We start from the raw sequence: 23,429 nt of genomic DNA, 5'->3' as shown, positions 1-23,429 counted from the left end.
AAAGCTAGCACACCTGGGTAAGGTTTTTTTAATGTGTCTTTGTTTCTCATAGTACAATTTACATAGTACATAGAATAAATTTCTTGATAGCAGATCAACACTTCTGCTCAGAATGGGCTTCAGCCCCCACAAATGCACAAATTGCTTGCAACTGTTTTTCTCTTCAGTGTCACCTGCATGCAAAAATGTTTGCAATTACAGCTCCATAACACATGTGGACACAATGTGCACAGAGAGGGATTTTACACAGCAAAGAAGATATTTCTGTGGTGTAAGGGGCCAAGAAGGAAGGTGCCTGCAAAGATGTAAATCTGAGCACTGATTTACACCAGGTGCTGATTTGCACCAGCTGAGTCTCATCACATTTTTTTCAATGTATTGTCTGTAAACATCCTCTCCAAGGCTAGAGGCAAGTCTGGAAAAGAAACAATGCTTCCTTATAATTATAGGCCATTTCTCATTCAGCAACTGAAATATGGCAGAAAGTAAACATTCTGATTCCAAAGAAAACCACAAAGCCATTGTTTTCCACTGAGCCATGTCTTAATTTGTTTTCTTTTTCTGATAGCCAATTACTCCTCATGTTTTGCACTACCAAGATGATGATAATGCACACTCTTGCAATGCCAGCCCAGCCATGCTCAGGGTTTTGCTCAGAATTAGCAGGCTGGACAGGAACATCTTGCAGGCAGATGACACCTATGTGCATGAGGTTGTGTGACTGGCTGGCCTGAAATCCAGCCAACCCTCAAAGCAAAAAGATGGGGTTACACATTAATTTATTATTTCCTCTCCTTCTCTTCTCTTCTGCTGCCAGCTGGTAGCTCCCCTGGAAAGTGTCCATAATACACTGGTGGGTGTTTTTATGACTTGAAACATGGATAAATGTGAGATTGAGTGCCCCAATTTCTAAAAGAAACGTTAGCAGAGTGTGAGATACATACTTTTTCAAGCCTCTTTTCCTAGCACACATAGGCAATACTCCTGTAGAAATTGTCCTACGTTTTTACAAGATTGCTGTTTTTAAATCCTAGGCCAAGTTTGTTTCCCCAGGACCATATGGGTTTAATGGTATAAGGCAAAGAACAGCACAGACTATTGATACTCAGACATGGTGAGGATGGGAGCTCTTCAGAAAAAGTGAATGCAAATTAGCATAATTTACCTTGTGCCCTGTTGTATGGGAAAAAGTCTACTCACACAGTAATACACAAAGCAATATAGTGCAGTCAGAGACCAAAAATTGAGCTGAAACTCCATAAAAAGAAATTTGAAATATTACCAGAATCCTTTACAAAGCACGAACACATAGAAGATTTACTTTATTTTTTAAAGTTAATTTCAAAGGTTAATTTCACTCATACTTGCCTAGTTTAGAATTACTTTCATTTGAAGTTTGGCATAAGACATAAAGCCCAGAGAGGAACCTTGTAAAAGTGGTATCAGTGCAAAACCTGCAGGCAAGTACAGTAAAATACTGAGTAAGTGCTAACAGCTTCAAAGAGAAGACCCACAGGTAGAGAAGCCTGCTATTTATGTAATTAATTTTCAGTGGTGCTGAAAAGAAGTAAAATATTTTGCATATTGTTGTTGCAAAGCAAAGGAGAGGTAGATTTACTAGCAGGATTTCACTTCTCTACTTACATATTGTGTTATAGAAGATAGAACACAGCAGCATGTTTCTAATTAATTAGTTTCAAAAATCCCTCTAATTTTCCTCATGAAGTCATTGGTGGGAAGCAAATGGAAAGATATGGGAGGAAAACACAAACTTAGCCCTCTAAGCAAGAACAATATTACATTTATATTACAATAGATTCGTCCAACCAGAAGAATAGATGGCACCATAGACACTGTGCCTACACAAAATAAAATTTCAGCCCACGTTCAGCCTCACAATTACATGTATTCCATCAGAGATGAATGACCTGTGTTTCAGAGCCAAGTTATTTACTGAGTGAAAGAAAAACATATTTTAAATAATGAAATGGGAAAAAAAGAAAAATAAATTTGACTAAGTACCTGATTACACAGATGAACTTCAAAATCCAATGGTTTAAAGTACTCCTCCCTTGGATTTAGCATTGCTAGCTTCCCAAAAGATGCTACTAATACAATGTACCAGAAAGCACATTTTCTTTGGGTCCATCATAAGCTTAAAAGCTCTCAAAAAGCATTATCCCAGGCTTCAGAGGATGTCAGTGACATGAAGCAAACCTTCAGATACAGAACTACAGGGATAAAACTTTGCAGCTTCACAAATGCCTGTTAACAACAGATGTGGAGGAAACACTACTGGCTTGCATTCAGGCTTGTAGTCATATATCACAAGTATGTGTGCAAATATGTATAAAAATAATATTGCTAGCCTTTAAAATCTTCAATACTGGGAGAAACACTTCCATTCCCATTGAAATGAAAATGGCATTTTCCATAGCTATCTGAAATGGCAAACTCTTGTGTTTTGCTGCACAGCTCCAAGTGGAAAGCTGGCATTTCTCGTGTTGCCCTTTGGCAGATCAGGCTGCTGGGCTCAATGCATACTGTTCCCTTTTAATTACTTTTTAGTACTGTGTGTTATGGTACCCAACAGAGCAACAGCATCCAATATCAGAGAGGAGTCCTCAGCTTGTTCAATATGTGTGTCAGGAAATAGAGAAGCTCTGGCTGTCACCTCCCACTCCTGCTGTGACACCCTACCTGCAGTGTGATGCTGCTGTGGTGCACATGCTTCCCACAACCATGGTTGCAGAGAGAATGCCCATTTTCAGACAAACCAGCCTTTAAAAGCCATTGCCCTGCCTGTGCAGAGAGCTACAAAGTACCAGGAGAACTCTTTGTACATTATTCCTGCAGTGAAATCTAATTTGCAGTGTAGTGGCACCAAGGCTAAAGTTCAGGCAATGCACAGATTATTCCCTTATGGGGAAGACTTCAGAGCCTGGGAGAAAAATTCACTTTGATCAATTGTGGCTCTCAGAAAGCTCCTGTAAGACAGAAAAGACAGAAATACCTTCCCACTTAAAAAAAAAAAATAAATCTCTGCCAAAGAAAAATTTAGCTAACACATGAGATTCAACTCTGGTCTGTTTTGAATCTGTTAAGAGCAGCAAGTATAAAAGCACATGCTTATATAAAAATCAGAGCTGTAACCAAGTTGCTACCTCCAGTGTGGCATGCACAAGCATACTGCAGGCTGCTCAGTGTAATCAGCTTTAACACTCAACTAATTCATACTGATCATCACCAGATCCAAGGAGCTGTCAATTTTTCCATGGTACGGCACTAACTTGAAGGCATTTGGTGCAGCTTGAACATCTAGGCATAATTAAATTTTATATTTACAATGGCACGTTCTCCTTGATGTGAAAACCTCAAAGTTTGTATATAGAGATATGTATGCTAACAAATGATGAACAGGAATAAACTACTGATAAAGATCTTAGCTATTCCTTATCAGAAGCCAAATGCTATTTCCCAATTTTGTGTAATTTTATTTTGAATCAACATATTGCCTCACATTTTTCCTATTCTCATGATTTTACTGCTCAATGTGCACTTGATCAAAGTTTCATCCTGTCTTGTACACGTATTGCAAGACTACATAGGAATGCTAAGATTACCACTTCATGTCTTCAGTCCATCAGACTTAGCACCTTGCAGCAAAAACCCAAGCTGATGGTGTCAGAGAATGGCAATGCAAAAAGTTTTCAGGAAATGATGATGACACATCATTAGTTTAATAATTTGAGGCGAGAGACTTGTTAGTTCTTACAGGCTGTAATAACAAAAACCAGCAACAGAGCAAAAGGAAATGGCCTCAAGCTGTGCCCAAGGAGGTTCAGGCTGGACATCAGCAAGAATTTCTTCACTGAAATTGTTGTCAAGCATTGGAACTGGCTATCCAGGGAGGTTCTGGAGTTAGCATCCCTGGAAGGGTTCAGAAAATGACTGGACATGGAATTTAATGATTTTGTTTAGTTGACAAGGTAGTATTCAGTCAAAGGTTAGACTCGACCTTAATGATTTTATGATTTAATTCTATGATACTACACTTTCCTCTCTTATTTTCTATGACACATTTCAACCCAGAAAGTAACTCCAGTTTCAACATGCAGGAAAAAAGCAGGATTGAAAATGTAATCATATACTGATTAAACCAAAACACCTCTGCATTAAGGCACTTTATTCACTGTTAAACCTCTCTGGAAAAGCAACCTACTTATACATGTGAGTCCCATTTGGAAAGCACAGTTTTTTTAAAAGAGCTTATCAACACTTTTAATTTTAGGCAGAAAAAAGAATTTGCATTATCAGATCCAAAGTGTAACAATAACAACTTGCAGCTGCTTATTCATCAACATCTCCAAGTGCTAGTCTGATTCTGAGAACACATCCTGTGCATAAACCCTTGCTATTTCACTGAGGCCTGTGGTTGTAATAGAACCTGAGTATGCTTATTAAAAACAGCTGCTGTAACAGAAATAGAGAATCAGGGTATATTACCATTTAAAAACCCCCAAATTGAATCAATAGAAATCAGGAGAGACAAGCTTAAAGAGAAAAGTCCTTAAACAAAACTGAAAGATCAACCACTGTTCTCAATCTACTATAAACAATCACTTAATTAAGCTGTTATGAAATGTAAATAAACACCATTCATAATGAGGAAGAAACAAATGTGGTGTGTTGTGTTGCATCTATTTTTGCTATGTCGATATGTGAAGAAGCCAGCAATAGAGATACACAAAAACATTTAGACAATCTCTCTGACTTCAACTTCATAATTGCTAAAACAACATACATAAAATGTATTTTAATTTCATTTACATAATAATGGCCACTAAACAATAGGAAATCAGCCATTTAAGATTTTTAAACTGTTATTCATGTTAAATTTTATTCACTTTTCTTGGCCACTATTTCTTACATTTTTCCAGTTTTCCTACTACAATGTAACCAATTCCCTAAGAGCTGCAACCTGGCTCCTAACACGCTAAGGACATGTAGCTATGACTAGCAACAGCAGCAGCAGATATGACAAAGATTAATGTTCCTTTTTGTTCCACGTTGTGTACAAGGTGTGAACAAAGGGATTACTGGATCAGAGTGAAGGTGGACTGTGCCTTCCACCATTTTCAGAAGAGAGGCCTCTGTTAAAAGAAAATTGTCACTGGTGGATGCTGAAAACGTGAACTTTGGGAACTCTTTCTGCAAAAGTCTTTTTATGGCTGATGTGTTTCTTTCACAGCTGTGTAAGCACTCACTGTGTGGGAGTCAATCATATTGGTTATCTGGTAAAACAACCAAATAACAACAGATTCATTTAGTCCTTCAGTGCTATTAACTACCCTACTATCTATGATTCACTGGAGAATTAATGAATTTAATCCCTCTGTTCAAATACAAAACCAAACAAGAATAATCCTCTGGTTTGTAACTTTTAAATAGATAAATTCGAGCCTCAGTGATGCTTAGAGTACATTAGGAAGGGCACCCATTGAAACTATTTAGCTAATGATAACTAGATACTACCATTAGAAAACCTAATTAATTGGGATTTAAAATTAACTCTGATTTGCCATGGACCATAAAACATCCTGACCAAAATTTTATTTATTTATTTGATGGTTCGCAAAAGATCAAATTAAAGAAAGAGCATCAATAAATTATCACTTGTTACTTCAACACTGTTAGTATTTGCAATTGCAGTTTAAAAACAAAATTTGGCAGGCCTCAAAATTCATCCTAGATTGCATTAATCTTGGCATTTTTGCATTCAAATAGTTGTGAGGATAGAGAAAAAATAGAACTACACAAAAGGTTTACAGAAGGCATACAAAAACAGATTTATATGATAGACCCATCACTATCACTTTTTGCACTATATCTTACAATCTCATACAATAAATTGCAAATCAGGCCCCACTAAAGGAAGAACCTGATTTCTGCTGTTACAAGTGCCCTCAATTTCAACAGCAAAAGCAGTCAATAAGATTTTACTGCAATAAATGAGATAAAACCCCAAGGAGGAATGAATACTTTCAAAATTTCATGTTCTATAAATAAGGAGAAAATTTCAAATTAATAAATGAAAAGCACAATTAGTTTAAAAAACAAAAGCCAGAAACTGGCTCAGAAGTTGCTAGCTTAAAATACACAAGCTGGCAAACAAACAAAGCAATGACACACGTCACAGGAACTGCTCAGAACTGCTGCTCCCAGTCCATGTTGCAGCATAGCTATTCTTTCACAGCACAGAATTTTCAGGGTATTAGCCAACAGAGTGGAAAAACCAAATATTTTGCAGAAAATGAGTTATATTTATATCACAATCAAGTAAGGCCTTGTTTTAGAGAGATACTTTTTATGAGTCATTCCTAAAAGCATTTGCTAAATTCTGTGATGTCCCAACAAAAGAGATATAGTGCAAGCAAGGCTGAATAAAGTGAAGAATGTAAATTTTTTAAACATATTATGAAAGACTTTCTTCCTCTCCCCATGGACCCAGAAAGAATACCAAATAAATACTCTGCATTTGAAATAAATGACTACTGACAAAATAACCTTTGAAAGCAAGGGTATGTTCATGTTTCCCTTCCAAATTTATGGTCAGAAGCAAGGCAGAGATTGACACATTAGGGGTAGATGCTGCTCCTATGATACTTTCCCTGATGACCACCCAGCATTCCAGGAGTCACTCTGGTCAGCAGGGCCTTCCCTGAACAAACCCACTCCACAACAGCACAGCTCCCAGTGGGGCATAGAGTGGATATAAACCTTTATTGGGGTCAAAAAAAGTTGTTCCTGAACCTTTTGTTAGGGTCAAACTCTTTTGTTTTGCTCTGGTCAGACCCAGAGCACAACAGAAGAAAGAGCAAAAGAAAATAAAATCCCAAGCAAACAAAGAAAACCACAACCCTGTGTAGAAAAATGCAAAAATTATCGTTATTCTTGAGACAAATTACCTTTTATTTCACTGCCAACGTAGATGTGTCATCAGTGCCTTTGAGCAACCCACATGAAGGCCCTAACCAGGCTGCAGAAGCAGTAGTCAAGGACCCCTGCTGAATCTGAATATAAGCATGATTTCAAAATTCCTATTCTGTTTCTCACCTACTTCCTATCTTGCTTTTCCTTTATACATCTAAATAACAAAAAATAGTTGGCATTAACACTACAATATTAGTAGAAGATCAATAAACCCATCCAGAGCTGTCCTCTGCAAAGTGAAGATGACAAACTGTGTGGATTTCCATTACCTGACATTTGGAAAGCTTTTTCACAATTGCATAAACATCTTTGTTAAAAAAAAAAAAGGTGAAAAAATTATTAAATTATAAACAGAATTTTTACACAAAATATATCAAGTAAACTGTATGTAGCTTGTGGACCGGGCTTCTAATCCTTGACTCTATCAGTAGTTTAATTCCTAACACAAAGAAATACGTGAACATTTATTAATTGATCCTTTGTAATCTTACTTCATCAATGAAGAACTCACCAGAAATATCCTTTCAAGTTGGTCTTGAATGTCTTTCATTCCTGGAAAAGCAGCGACCCCTTGAATCATTTCTACAAAGATACAACCCACTCCCCTACAGAAGGAAAAAATAAAGGCAAGGTTAGAAAGATTTCTTATAGACCAAAAAGCCAACAACAATGTTTTTGTATCCTTTACCAGTGTTTAAATATTTTTTTTTAATTGATGCCAGGTGGAAGGACAGACATGTGCTTTTACTAGAAGCAGTGTATAGAAATGAACACTTCTCAGGTGTTTGAAGAAATGTGTAGAGGTAGCAGGAATATGGTTGGCGAGTGTTGAGACCAATAAAGGCACAGCTGCTGGTTTGTGTATTAGTGCTTCCCAAGCAGAATAGTCATGCTCCCAAAGAAACTCTGGGGATGTGGGAATGGCAGTGAGAACATCCTTGGGAGAAGCTGAATGGGGACAGGCCCAGCACATGGAAGCAAAACTTGCACTTGTATCTTTTCCAGATGAAAACAGCTCAAGAGTTGCTTGTTCCCTCAGTAAAAATAATTTTAAGAGGAAACTTCCCTTTTGGTTATCAATAGGATGCAGAATTTGATTAATACTTCAACTTCTTCAACTGCATTTTTCTGCATACATTTTTCTACAACTTTCATATGCAAACACCCACGCATGCTGTACAACCATGTCTGGGTAAACAACCACACAAAAACACTCTTCACTCAAAGTAATAATATGTTTAAATCCCCAAAACATATATCAAAATGAACTAAGAATTTGCAACACTAACTACGGCACCACCTCCCCGTAAAATTGAGAGTTTTGTTTCTGTATCAGAAAAATCCCAGCAAGAACCTCTAATTTAACTTTGTTTTTGGAAGTGAATTATTTGGAATGTAGTAATTACATACTTTTTCATTGCTTATGCATCATGATGATGCATTCAGAAAGCAGCATTTAATTTTAGGATTTGTGTGCATATATTGGTGAGGAAGTGGTTCTGGAATGAAACAACTTAATGAAAACAGGTTGAGTATTTTCGTTAAGACTGGAGCTGAGTACTTACAGATACCACTTAACTAAAAGTATCAGTAAATGACCTGTGCTTTACTCATCTCTCAGGCTTTGACAAATACCCAATAATGAAACAATTTTACTTTCTAGGACAATGCGGGTTGATAGTCAAATTTTTGAAGAAGAAAATTAAATATACATCACCATTTTCTTATTCTACCACCCAGAGCTTAGATACACTAAGTAAAGCTTCTCATGGCATTAAAAAGTGGAAGAAGACTTTAAGAAAGCACAGTTGCAGGCATATTTTAGAATAAATCAGGTGTTTATAAAAGAGAGGTTAAAATTTATGTTCCATATGCTTCTGCTGGTTACTAAATGAACTGAATTGATTAAACTGCCATTCATCATTTAGTCTGGTTAGTGCTTCATTAGGCACAGATAGGCACAATATATCTTTGTCAAATGCTTATAAACAGTACCAGCATCTCAGGCAAGGAAAAATCTGAGATTTTACCCAGGAGCCATTTATTCAAGATGAGCAATAAAACAATTGAACTTGGACTAAAGAAAAGAGGATCACAGTTCTATTCTTGCAACCAGAAAACAAGCATTTGAGTAAACCAGCATATCACTTGAGAGCATATACAAATCTTCATCTAGCTGTTTGAACAGAAATGTGGTAAGGAGAGCAGGAAGATTTTGCCAAATTTTGTTTTGTTTTACGTTATAAATTTGTCCACTTTTACTGGTTCTGATACAAGTATAAGCAAAACCAAAACCCATAAAACCAAGAACAGCAAGCAAAACTGAAGACAATTTTCCTGCTGGGAAAGAAGAACCCTATTATAAATATCCTATATCCTATCATATGTCTTGGACTTTTGTGCAGCCTAAAATTCCATTTAGTGATAAGCTGAAATAAAAGAGTACTGGAATTAAACAAACACCTAATACAAAATCAAAAGGGTATTATAATCATTGGGGAGAGAAATTATAAGCAACCTTCAAGAGTTGAGCTGGAAGACTGCTGTTCTCTTCAGCCCACTTGAAAATTAAGGTTATGATTGGTTTCAAAGGTTATGGTGTTCAGCACATTGACGAGTAAGTCAATAAAAAGAGAAGTTTAAATTAATACTTAAAAAAAAAGGAAAATAGCAATACAGAAAAAGTATGCCATTGAACTAGGAAATGGATAGGTAAGACCTAGAAAGCCCTAACAGCACATAAAGGCTTGAAGAAGGCTGGATGGTATTTTAGATGTCATAGTGGTATTGGTGAATTTTAGGATCACAGTAAGTAGAAACTTAAGTCTGTAATAGGATCCCTGCATTGCAAACTGTAAGTGCGCACACTGCAAATGAGAAAATAAACAACACCTCTGCAAGGCCTTGAAATTTTGTCTTGTTTTTGTAGACCTCACAAACTTTAAACAGTTTAGAGATGCTTTTGAACAGAGCAAAAACCATTATAATGTCCAAAAAACTGGGTCTTGAAGAAAAAATTAAGAAAATTATGTCATCCTTGGCTACAAGAAAACCCAAGGGGCAAGGGAGAATGTGATGACTCTGTATTTAAAATTATGCAAAACGAAGGACGGGGAAGAACTGCTTAGGATTTTAATGGTTCCCAGAATGCTAGGTAGGTCCAAAATAGTGTAACTAGAAATAGCAGAATGCCTTTAGGAAATAGAAATTTTAGGGTGAGTGTTAGGGAAATACAATTAATAATTGTGCTATATCCCAGCCTCCCAATGGACTTGAAGCCCAGTTACAGTCATGTAAAACTAGACAAGCTGAAATACTTAAGAATATTCTTCAGGAAACAGACTTGCATTAACAGTAGAGTGGACAGGATGATCTCATACATCAGTCCCAGCTCTAGTTTCAATGACCCAAAGATTACTTAAAATATGAAATAGAGGCTATAAGGTGCATGCATTTCCAAGGGTATGTTATTTAGGTAAATCTGTGCACATGCAGCCTACAATGACATTTTCAGGAAGCACATATAAATAATTTTTGACAAAATAATATTACTTTAACAAATTTTGGTGTATTCAGTTGGGATTTTCCTACGCTCTTTGTATGACTTCTGAGTTTGGATAAATAAGCCAAATGCTGCAATGCTGTTCAGAGATCTTTCCAATGCAATGGCATAGGATAAATTTGCAAAGTAAAAGTGACAGCCATATAATGCTGAAATGGGTGGTTTACTCTCTGATGACAAAAAGCATGACTAAACCTATTGATATATTGATGAGACCCATACATGGCCATGCCATCTAATATTGCTCTTCTATTGTCCTGCCTAATTTCCTGGGACTCTGGCTGTCACTGTACAGCCTTACACAGAGTAAGAGTTACTAGCACAGCTGAATGTCTTCTCTTGCATTTGAACTAACATAGTAAATGAGCCTATAAAAAGGAAGTCGAACCCCTCAGAAACCTTCTTTTTTTGTTGTTGTTTTTGTTTTGATTTTTTTTCTGCACAACTTTTATAATTCAGAAGGGTATTCCCTTAAAAATAACTTCCTTACTTGGTGGATTGGTCATATGTGTTTGGTTAGGGATTCACATTCCTGTCTCTGTGTAACAAAGATTCTTACTGCTACAAGAATCTCCAGCAAATCTGTACTTGAATACTGTAAAACAAACAAAAAGAAGCATAACAGCTTTGGTAAGGCACAATATAAAGGGAAGGTTCCTTCAGTTAATATTATAACTTTTCTTGATGGAGCCATAAAAGAAAGTACAGACACACTCCAGAAAGAGGAGCGGTTTCCAAACCAAGTTTTAGTTTATACTTAAATCAAGTATATAGAAACCCTATATTCTTACTATATATGCTTTAAAGTGTTGAATATTCTGCTTTGAACAGATCTCCTTTGTAGCAGGCTCAGTGCAGGTGATAATATTCAGCATGATCTTTGCAGTGAAAACCTATGCTGGGTCTTCACATAATATTTTTATCTAGTCATTAAGCCGGTTTTCTGTGTGCAGAGCTTGGCTTCACAGGGGGAAGGCATTTTATGAAAGCCAAGGAATTCCTTTCAGTAATACCTAGTGAGATTTCTGAAATTCAAAGGAACTACAGAGTTTTCATTCAAGCTTCCTAAACTACACACTGTTTGTAATGTTAAATATATCAGAATTTAAAAGCAAACAGACAAACAAATAAAAACACAAACAAAACCCCACAAAACCTACACACACTCCCCTTCAAAATCCTGCTGCCTTACTTTTTTATGGATTTGTCACCAAGATGTAATACTGTAGCATCTTCCATAAAATCCTAGTAATATACATGTTGTAAGGGCAAAGAGATTTTTATCTTGTCTGATTTATTCAAGGAAAAAAGGTCATGTTTCTTTATCATCCTTCTTATGAACACAATGATGAAAACAAATTCTGGGGGAAAGGAATGTAAAGCAAGGGACTTTTTCTCCTTAGCTGACAAAGATCTGATTTATTTCTACTGCAGCAGACTGCTGGCATACCCACAAAAGCTGAAGTTGGTTGAATTTGTCTTTAATGAACATGTCTGTTAATGTTGGTTGGAATTTGTCTTTCTTTGATTTATAAGAAATAACATCTAATGGATGATACAGTCTGATAAAAATACAGTAGCAATAAGGCAAACAGCAGTTGTCACATCAGACGTAATGAGTGAACCAAAATTTCCCTTCCATGACAACAAAAAACATTAAAATTCGTGCAGGCAGTATATGCAATGAATAATAACTGATTTACTTGATAACACAAGGTATTTCTTTACAGTCAGACTTGAAGTAATTGTAATTACAAGAGAATAGAACGGTCATGTTCTTGCATGTGTCACTGAATACCTAGATATAAAAGCTCCAGAGTTTTTTTTGCTTTGTAGCAATACTCAGTTTCTATATTAAGAAATACTATATTCATGAAGGATTAAAATGTACAAGATCCCTTCTTGTGGCATTCTTTCTATTGAACTCACTTGTTCTATAAAAGCAGAGTCAAAATAAGCTCAAGAAAATAAAATACTCCTCAAACTTGAGCAACATTTTGCCTGGAGACACTTTGTTGTTGAACATGTACTTCCTGGTTTTCTTTTCTGCATCCAGATAACTTTCATAATGTACTTTCCTTACACACATGAAAGATATTTCTACAAATGAAAAAGTAACAGCAAATCTGATGTTGCAAATGGATAAAAGTGGTTTTCAGATTTCAGCATTCAGAACTGAAATGTGCTTCCCATAACTACAGACCCAGACACTTCCTCACTTCTTCACACACAGCATAGCTATGAATTCTGAGCCTACAGAATTTTCCAATCAAAAGCTAATTCAGCTGATAAAACTTTACAAGAGCTCACTGACAGTGAGAGAAATTTAATTACCAATACCTTTACAGTTACTGCAATACTATCCTAATACCCTAATCCTACACATTAGCATTTCTTTGGAGTGGAAGTCATAATCCTGAGGAACATCAAGGGCAAAAGAACTAATTTGCCCTATGCTGTTTTCTCTCTCAGGCCCCAAGAAGTATTTCTTCAGGGCATACTGGGACTACTGCTCTCACATTTCTCTCACTGCAAACCATTTACAAGAGAAACAGGATAAAAATGGCTTTGTAATGTCCCCTGTGTAAAAACCATAATTTGGTGCATTTGTGTCTAAAACAAAATCCATTTTTATGAAATGAATGTCTTAATTACGGTTGCAGATCTTCATGGATCAAATATTCATGAAAGCATGCATGGAATTGAAGTGAGCACTCAAATCCACACTCTTAGCATGCTATATGTGAAAAGTGGTGTGTTCCCACAAACCATTTATTTTTCTAATAACAGGATAGTAAAACTCCATATGAACAGGTTTCCCTAAATTAAACTCACATTTGAAATCATGTATAACAACCTAGATGTAACAAAGTTAAACAAGGGTGATTTAAGAAGCAATTTTGTAACATTTTACTGGCCTAGTTTCTTGTTTATTTCTTCTGCAATACTAAACAGAGCTGATGCTAGTTAATAAATGTGAATTTAAAATATATCCCAGCCCATTGCTGCTTAGGTACTGTGACTCAGAGTGTTTTTTTTTTGTAAACAAAACAACAGAATATGCAAAAAAAATTTGCCAGCTGTTAGCAAACACAGTTTAAAGACAGCTGCACTTCAAAACAAAATATCCCTAGTGACTTCTTGATGTAAGCAACCCAGATGTAGCAGCAGTGCATGCATTACCAGAATCAAATTGATTTAATAGCCTCTTTAAATTGCTTCATTTACTAATATTATATTCTTCCTGTAAGGAACAAATAGAATAGGTTAATTTAGGGATTTTTTCCCTATGTTTCTGTGTTACTTATATATGGGTTTTAGTAATCCATAAACCCTTTATGTGTTGAAGCCTATTTTCCTTGCATTGACTTTCAAAGGACTGTAAAATTCAAGGATTAGGACAAGTTACACCAGAGGCAATGCAAAACCATTTTCCTAGCCACTAGTAAGTCCTCATCAAGGGAAAAAAAAAAAAAAAAAAGCTATATCAAAGGTTATCACAACTCTTTGATGCAGTTGTGGGTAGTATAATACATTCATATAATGCTGCTGTATCAAATGCTGTCAGCAGTAAATCACTAAGCCTGACACACTGATTTCCATCACCAGCCTGACAGCACTATTGCATGTACATCTTCATTAATATTATTTTAATGCCAGTGGCTATTTAAAAATAATGCAGGAGAATGTAACATTGCATGTGGATCATTAGCTTTTAGTTACTATTCTAATTCTCTACACCAGCAAATGAAGTGTAAAAATAGCCTGCAGCCTCTGCCACCTGCTTCCCAGCCACTGTCCAGTGGTTAATATTTGGACTCCTTTTTCATGCAGCTGGTCTTCCACTCTGTGGGAGCCTCACTTTTCTGTTCCTGGGGAGCCACCATGAAATGTCATTTATCATGGCTATAGAAAAAGCCCTGTGACCTTATTTTTTTTCTTTTCTCTAAATAGAGGAAACAGCTGTGCTTTCTACCTTAACATTATTTAAATATTTAGTGAAGTGGCTGCCTAGTTTTGTCATCATGTAGATCATCAACAACGACACAGGAGAGCACACACTATCTGCCATAAGGACATAATGCCGGTAATTGCATAAAAATGCTAATGCTACAAACACACTTTTGATAACAAATTACCAAATTATCTTGGAATCTGATGGTAGATAGGTTTCTCCACGTCTCCCTTCCTCCCACTCTGGGAAGCCACTAAATGGCTTTAATGTAATTATGGCTCAGCTCTGTACAACCATTGTGTGAGCACAGCCCCAAGGCTGCCCAGCAGAGCTCCCTGTCAGATGTGCCAAGTAAGCACAAGTGACCTTAGCAGGCAGCTACACCTCTCACCATCAAACTGGAAGTGCTGTCTCACACAAGCCAGAAAAGCATAGAAGTAAAAATCTAAAGCTCTTCTGTCACACACAGAACACATTTGCTCTCATCTGATTTCTGATGTGGCAGAGGCTGAGCCCCTGAATGAATTGTTGCCATGTGAAAGAAACTGTATTACCACGTCCCTTTTTCCTAAGCCCTTCACAGTCCCTCACTTTGTACAGGGCAGAAAAATATTGTAAGGGCTACAAATTGAGTACAAGAGGAATTTGACATTGTTTTCATTTGAAAGAGAACATACCACCTCTGACCCCTGAGCACCTGGATTTTTTTTAGGCCTCCACAAAATGCTCTGTGCATGAGAACATAATTTCTTGATGTCATTGAAGATGTAACTATTGTGTTCTTCCCCAATACTTGAGTCATTTTTGTCAAAAAACAAAATAATGATCTGGATTGCTGAAGTAGCATTTAAAGTCCTTCCTTGATCATTCCTGCTGCCCATGTAATTTGCATATAAACATATTATTATGAAGGACATGCCCAGTCTGCAGGTGTAGTAACTTTTAAATGCTTTTAATTAGCTACATGACTTAATCTTTATTACAGGAACAGCACATATTTTGATTGGACTTCTAATTTTACTAAAATCATCATTGGGGGGAATGTTAAAAGATCTATTTTTGACAAGTTACTGAACTTTGAAGAAAACCATTTTTGTTTGTGGAAAAATTTTCAGCAACAATAAAAATGTTTTAAAATTCTTTGTTCAGTTCCACAGTGCAGTGTTTTTTAAACTGGGAAAAGTTTAAAAAATATTTTAAAGTTAAAAAATATTGCTTTTAACTAAAAGAAAGCATTTTAAAGTACTTTTTTGAGCAGTTTGCCCTATTAAAGCATTAACATTTTTCTTTAGCAGTTTCTGCATATTCTCTGTAATTGACAAGCTGACTCGTGTGTGCAGACACACAAATACAGGTGGACTCAAGAACTGAACAAATGTAGAGGCAGCTATGAGAAGGTGAGCAGAAAGGACTGTTTATCTCTCCCAGCTATCTCCATCCTCTGAGTCAGTTGTCTTGCCTCACCCCAAGCAAGCTGAGCTTCTTGCTGAGGGCATCTGAGGTATTACTTCAAATGAGGTATTACTTGGAAAAGAGGTGATTGTAGAACATCAGGAGCAGATGGGCCACAGAGATTGCATGCAACCTGTGAAGACACCAGGCTGAACCTGGTGTTTAGGGAAACAGGACAGTTTTAGGATAGATGAGAAACTGAGATGCAGAAGGAAATTATTTCAGACCTGTGAAGTGGAGAATGGTCTGAGGAAAACCAGGGAATTGATACAGAAGATGCTGCCTTTGCCTCTCTGGCACACTTGTAATATCACAGTGGTCACATTTGGAGATTTCTCACTGTCCCTTTCTTACCCCTTGGTTCACCTTCCCTTAGACCTCAGGGAACTGCAGCAGCCAGGGCCCAATTATAATTACCACTCACTCCAATGTTAGATACTCTGGTATTTATATTCTATAACCTCTCCACACGAAACAATCCTGTGATTTCTAAATCATGCCCCCAGGGGTCAAGATTTTCAGGAAAACCTGTTTTCATCCCATAATCTCTGATTTCAGCTACAGGACTAAATTTAGTTCATATTTAGTTCCCTTTCCTAGCCAAAAAATTTTCCTGCTAGGTCTTCTGTTTCAATATTACACTGCAAGATTACCTTAAAAATATTATTCACACACCACATGAAAACATAAGGTGCTTTTAACCTTCTTACAGTTACCTCTAGATTTTAATATAATCATTAGTGTATCTTTGGTTTGTGTATATTAAAGAAAGATATTTCCATGAACTGCAAAATAATTACTGCATTTTCCTGAAAGTTCCTCAGTATAATTTTTTCTCAAATGAATGAGATGTGTAATTTTCTCTCAAATTAATAAGGTTTAAAAAGTCAAACATGCATTAAAAAAACCAAAACAAAACTAACCAACCAACCTAAAAAAAAACCTCAAAGCAAAAAACCAACCGAACAAAAAAAAACCCCAAACATATTCCAGAGCATCTTCTTTTCTTTATAAGGAAGAGGATTTTTTTTCATATTTCAGAATTTGTACAGATTACAGAGATCCTATCACCTCAAAACCTATAGAATAAATGAAGGACTTCCCACTTGGTTTTTAATAGTCAAAAAAAAAAACCTTCCTTCTTCAACACAGAACTAAATGATGTAATCAAAAATGAGCAAGGTGATATATATATTGTACAAATCAAACTACTCTTCTAAACCTGCAAGGCTATATAAAATCTGTAGGTTTGAAAGAAAGCTATTCAACAATATTTACTGCTACCAAATACAGTAGATTAAGAACTGAGGTTTTATGCTCACAACCAGAGAATTCTGGTTTTCTCCTTGCTACAAGTGAGCATGGTGAAAGTCAATCTTTTGCAAAACAAGTGTCATATCATATCACATTAAGGCTACAAAAGTCAGACTTCAGTCTCTTGCAAAGCACCAACGGCATCCTGGCCTGTATCAGGGACAGTGTGGCCAGCAGGAGCAGGGAGGTCATTCTTGCCCTGTACTTGGCGCTGGTGAGGCCACACCTGGAGTGCTGTGTCCATCTCTGGCCCCTCAGTTGAAGAGGGACGTTGAGGCGCTTGAGCGCGTCCAGAGGAGGCAATGAGGCTGGTGAGTGGCTGGGAACACAAACCCTGTGAGGAACGACTGAGGGAGCTGGGGGTGTTCAGCCTGGAGAAAAGGAGACTCAGAGGTGACCTTGTCACCCTCTACAACTGCCTGAAAGGTGGCTGTAGTCAGGTGGAGGTTGGTCTCTTTTTCAGGTAGCAACTGACAGAACCAGGGGACACAGTTTTAAGCTGCATCAAGGGAAATATAGGTTGGATATTAGGAAAAAGTTTTTCACAGAAAGAGTCATAAAGTACTGGAATGGTCTTCCCAGGGAGGTGGTAGAGTCACCATCTCTGGATGTGTTTAAAAAAAGACTGGATGTGGCACCCAGTGCCATGGTTTAGTTGAGGTGTTAGGGCATGGGTTGGACTCAATGATCTTTAAGGTCTCTTACAGCCGAGTGATTCTGTGAATTCTGTGTCAACAGCTGGTAGCAGCTGCCAGCCAGTGGGGTGGCAGGAGGGGATTCCTTCAGGAGATACTGCATGAACCACACATATCACTACACATTCGTTTTTCAACCTGTACCAATGATCCCACCACATACTTGGTTTACATGTCTAAAAAAACCAAGAGCTAGAGCATCTGCATGAAGTCTTCTCATCTACACTTACCACATGTCAAGGCAGGTGGAATATTCTGTTGATCCCAGAAGGACATCTGGAGGCCTGTACCATAGGGTTACCACTTCATTGGAATATGTATGACTAGGAACTGATTTAGCTCTTGCAAGACCTGTGGGGTAAACACAAATAAATTAATAAAAACTAAGCAAAGAAATAGTTTGCTGTAGAGTTACAGTCTAAAAGGATATATGAGCACCTATCAGGTACCGTGACAGGCATATTGCAAGAGTGCATATTTCTTCTAGAACTGCAGTAATTTACTTAGTAGTAGCTTCTATCATTAAGTACCTGGTTAAACAGAGCTGTGAACATTATGAAAGGATAATAAAATATGCTTTTTATAATGACAACCATAGGCCCAGGGGAGATGCAAAGATATACTGTAGTATACCTAAATAAAAGACAAATATACAAAGATTTTAATTGCCATTAACTGCTCATCCTGAGGCATGAATAGTCTTCCATTTCAGTGTTATTTAGAAAAAGAAAATGAAAAGGAAACTCCCAGACAAACGATGCCACAGATGAGATTTGGCTTCTTAGGGAAACCTAGGAAACCTTCAACAGCTTGCACTGCAAAGCCCAGCCTGCTTATTCAAGTTTACGTTTGAAAGCTGTAGACACACTTACACGTTACCATTTAAATAAATATTAAAATTGCAGCAATACAGCAGAAAATGGTATGTGAAAAATTCCTCACTCTCAAGAATTGCATATTGGCAGTGCTTCAATTTTAGAAACCATTTCAATAACGTCTGTGGCCTACTAAAGATATAATAGTTACAATAATTGTATTTTAAGCCTGTCAGTCATTTAAAATAATTCACATTACTACACAATCTATGTAAAACAGAGATCATCATATGCTAAACCAAGAAGTTTACAAGTATGTTTCTCCTACAGAGGACTCTCTCCTCCAGAAAATGGAAAAAGATCTTCAGGGCTAAGGTGACTCTTCCTATCATGGGTCTGCAAATGCTTTTTCCAAATAATTGATCCTAGCTATTGCCTTGAGAATGTCCACTTCCTTGCTGGGAACACTGGACATGCACAAGTAATGAAAATCAGGAGAAGGCAGTACTGGGTGTTTTTTTGTGTCTTCCTGAACTACTGATTTTCCTTTCAGAAAACAAATGGAATTACTATAAGAAAAGGTCATGGTTTACATCTTACAGAAACAAAGAAACAAAGTCATACACTCAGAAAGGAATAAACAACATAAGAATTCCCGAAAGTGTGCAGAAGAGAGTCCTTTGCCCCTTTCTCCTTAATACACTAGAAAAGCTATTTATGAACATTTACTGTCAGTGAATACATCTCCATAGCAATGATGGCCAATCTTGCCAGCAGATTGCATTATCAGCTGATTATAGCAATTAGACCAGGGTAGGGGAATAATATGAATTGTATGCTATGATCCATTCTTTTAAAAATTACATTTGAAACATGAATACCTATTTTTTAAATTTGCAGACCTCCACTTCTTTAAGGTTTGTGCACCCATCCATCAGCTTGATGAGCAATTTGGCTTACAAAGACAATCCAGGGTTGGCCAGCTACAGCCCCAAAGAGGCCAGAGGAGAGGTCACATCACGTGTTCCACAGTGTCTCTGCCTCCAGAGTAAGGTTTTTGCTTCTACAAAACCAGAAACCACCAGCAACTCTAACTGGTGAGCAGTTCTTATTCCTGGCACACAGAACCATTAACAAGCCTGAGTTTCTGTGCATCTATATCCCATGGGACTAAACTGAAACAGTATTCCCTGCACTTGTGGATATGGATCTACTACTACTAAGCAATATAAAAATTATGAAAGGATTTGAGAAGTCTGGATGGTGAATGATTCCATCCTTTTTGCCTTCCTGTGCCCTCCCCATTAGTCTTGTCTGAGGAATACTGAATTTGTTGGCAAATTCTAATCTTCTACCAAGCTTTCATAGGAAAAGAGGCATAACCAAGCAGGGTGAAAGGCCTCTTGAAGAAGCCACATCATGTATTTTGGGCAAAACTATCAAAAAACTTTAGAGCTTGTGGGATGACAAACTCAAATTTTCATGGCACAAATTGATCCACACATTCCAGAAATCTCCCATGTAGAGAGAAATGAGTACCTGACTTTTCATACCAGAAATCATGTTGCAAATAATAACACCATAATCACGGTTCCCAGCTGGCTTCCTCCACTTTACTGACAAGGATGCAGCTCTGCAGGAGTTACAGTCAGCCCAAACACACCTTTCCTCCTCTCCTGCAACTCTTCAGCCTGGAACCAGTCCTCCCCTCCTGCTGGGAATGCTACCCATGCTATTTCCTCAATATACTGCTTCTAGATCTTCTCCACCTCTAATCCATTCCAGGTTAATGAAAATCTGTCTTATTTTCAAAGAATGGCCCTTCTGGGTGAGTACCAACCTGTTGGACAATGAAATGTTTTTCTTTAATCCATTCTTCACTCCCCAAACACTGTGAAAGTTTCATTTGAGGTTGGCCACTGCACCTGGTTTCTCAGTTATGAGAGAATCATTAATGGAATTGAGAAATATTTAAACAAAATCTTAATTTGTAAAAGCAAGCTGAGGCCCTACATTGGTATCAGACAGCACCACCAGGTTAAGAGGTGTTCCAGTTTGAGTTAAACCATAACAAAAGGCTTATGAGCATAGGCTACATGTTTTAAGTTGTGGCCAATTGGTTTCCTAGTTGGCCACATACACTGCTTTGGAAAGTAAATGGGAAAATGGAAAGCAGGAGTGAAAAACCAAGCAAAATATTTACAAAAGCTAAAATCTGGAAGGGAAAATCTGGCACAGTCCCACCTTTCAGTCAGTCACTCACTCACTCCCCTTGTGCAGGACTGACAGGACCTGAATCAGGCTAATGCCTCAGAGGAGCTGCTTTCTCACAGGGAGGGAGCAGCCTCTGCTTTTTCTGAATAATTCTCTGCTCTGCATAAAGAATGCATTTAGCAATAATGAACACTTTCACTCAAAATTAATGCAAATGTGTCTCATCACACATGAGATATGGAAAAAATACTCTAATCTTTCAGATATATTTACAATCTAAAGAGAATTCTTTCAAAATATATATGTGAAACACCAAGATACTACATTTATTGTTTTGATGGTCCACATACAAATAGATGACAGTTACCAGGGTTTTTCCAGATATCCTTCTGCAAGAAAACTTGCTACATATTTTATACCCCTTTGCATATCCAAATATGCTTACTCATGCAAAATTTATTTAAGCACATCCTTCAACTGAAAGAAAACTGAAGGGTAGGATTAATTAGCACAGCAGGTTCGATCACTTTCTTTAAGGGTTCCCTGTCTGTTTCCATGGTTACACTACAGGAAGAATGACAATCTCATTTTAAAAAAACAGAGCTTATAGAGGATCATCAAAACTTCAAACCTTAATGGCCCATGTACATAAAAGCCAAAAGGTAAGTGGCAGATCATGAAGTGAGCACACAATATTTACATATTGCTGCCTGAGCACTCTTTCAGCCTGGGAAGGTGGAGGAAGGAGTTCCTGACAAGCAGAGAACTCCCCTCTGATTCCTGTGTCTTACAAAAGATAAAAGGTCAACACATGCCCTGCTGTTGCAGCCCTATTTTGAGAGAAGGAATCCAAGGCCCAGTTATTAAAATTAAGGTCGTGTCAGACCCACTGGGGAACTAGTGTGTAATTATGGGAAGGACAGACACTGTTTAATGTTCTCCAGGCACTGACTTCTTATGACCATTATTTACCCAAAATGAAAGAAGAAACTGTTCCATGCATTACATACTGCAAGGCTTGCACAACATCATCTAGCTGCTCTTTGGCACAAACCACAATTAATTTTAACTCATTCATTAAACAACAGCTGAGGATATCCTGGGAAGCTGGTATTTAAAACACAGAGTGAATGATCTATGCCTATGTATGTTTATGTCTTTAACACAGAAAATCCCCTGCTGCCTCCTACTCTGAACTTAAAAAAACCCCTTTTTTATTTTTTTAAGAAGAAATTTTCTTGCTTGGTAAACACAATTGTCTCTACTTCATCTGGCTGTATCTTAGAGGATGTATCTGATTTGACCTAGGATCAGCTATTGACAAAACATATTGCACTGATTTATCACTGTAATTTTAAAATTGTATTTGGCTTTTACAAGAGGCTGCAGCTACATCCAGACTTGAGACCTATCCAAAACATTTACCTTTGGCTACATGAGCACAAATATTAATATTTGATACCTCTCTAGCTGCAGCATAGCTTCCTAGTCAACCTCATATGACAATCAGAAGCCTTTGTTCACAGCAAATATGATTCTGCAAATGAGAAAACCAGTCATGTCTGCAAAAACAAAGGCTTAGCAGCCATGTGCATGGCTTCCCTTTCTATTATACCTTAAAAGTGTTGACCAGCTTATTATTTTGATTTAGATATATTTAAAAAGGCTCTAGCAAGCATACTAAAAAATAAGGTGTTTTTCTTGTTGCTTTTCCTTGATTCAGCTTCTTTATGTGTTTCCTTTTATAGCTTCCTGTTTTGTTTATTTAACAATTACTTAGTTTGAGGTAAATGGCTTATTGAACTGCAACTATGAGTCAGTAATAATATTAAAATTTTGCTAATGTATTCTGTTGTAGATCATGAACTGTCAGCCTAACCTATTTATTCAGCTGCTTGTTTTCCAACAGAAGCACATTTATTCAGTGACTATTTGAGTGACAACAAAAAATAACAAATAAAATGGGTGAAGACACTGACACAGCTTCAATGAAGTGGTCAGCACTCTAACACAGAAGCCAGTTCTTGGCAATCAAGTGTCCTGCAGCCTTTAGGTCCCTCTGCTGTTTATCTGAATGCATCTGTCTCCAACATGAAGCTTTACCAGAGCATCTGAGTTAAATTCCTCTCAAGTAAGATAAATTACCTACAACATCCTATGTCCTGGTCCTAATATAGCCATTAGCTTATGATAGTGCTGTTCATTTATAAAAGTTACTCACAATCAGAGAAAGACTAATTAGGATCTCAAATTAGTGTTCCCAAAATGCACTTGAGCAATGACTAGTCTTCCAAACTGGAGTGCAGGAGTCAGTTTTCAAGGGAGAGAGAGAAGTAAGTAAGACAAAAGGCATGTGTGCCTCTCAGCCTGTCTGGTTTTTCCAGCTGTTATCAGCTGTTGAAATAAAAGATTATTTTCCCCCGCAAGTC

The 23,429-nt window shown here is 37.2% G+C and overlaps 1 protein-coding gene across 5 annotated transcripts in view; it reads right to left on the bottom strand.

The window, feature by feature from the left end:
- The window catches only part of CDK14 (cyclin dependent kinase 14), a 344,883-nt gene that overhangs the window by 145,792 nt on the left and 175,662 nt on the right, over positions 1–23,429 (bottom strand). For all 5 annotated transcript variants that reach the window (XM_066553161.1, XM_066553153.1, XM_066553178.1 and 2 more), the window contains 2 exons: positions 18,202–18,322; positions 7,505–7,598 (listed from right to left, as the gene is read on the bottom strand). In XM_066553161.1, coding sequence (XP_066409258.1) covers positions 7,505–7,598; positions 18,202–18,322 — 215 coding nt within the window. The remainder of the gene's footprint in view (positions 1–7,504; positions 7,599–18,201; positions 18,323–23,429) is intronic.

This window comes from Molothrus aeneus, chromosome 1 (genome assembly GCF_037042795.1).
Source record: "Molothrus aeneus isolate 106 chromosome 1, BPBGC_Maene_1.0, whole genome shotgun sequence".
Classification (NCBI taxonomy): Eukaryota; Metazoa; Chordata; class Aves; order Passeriformes; family Icteridae; genus Molothrus; species Molothrus aeneus.
Note: the sequence above shows the minus strand (reverse complement) of the source record. Positions and strands in the feature narration are given on the sequence as shown.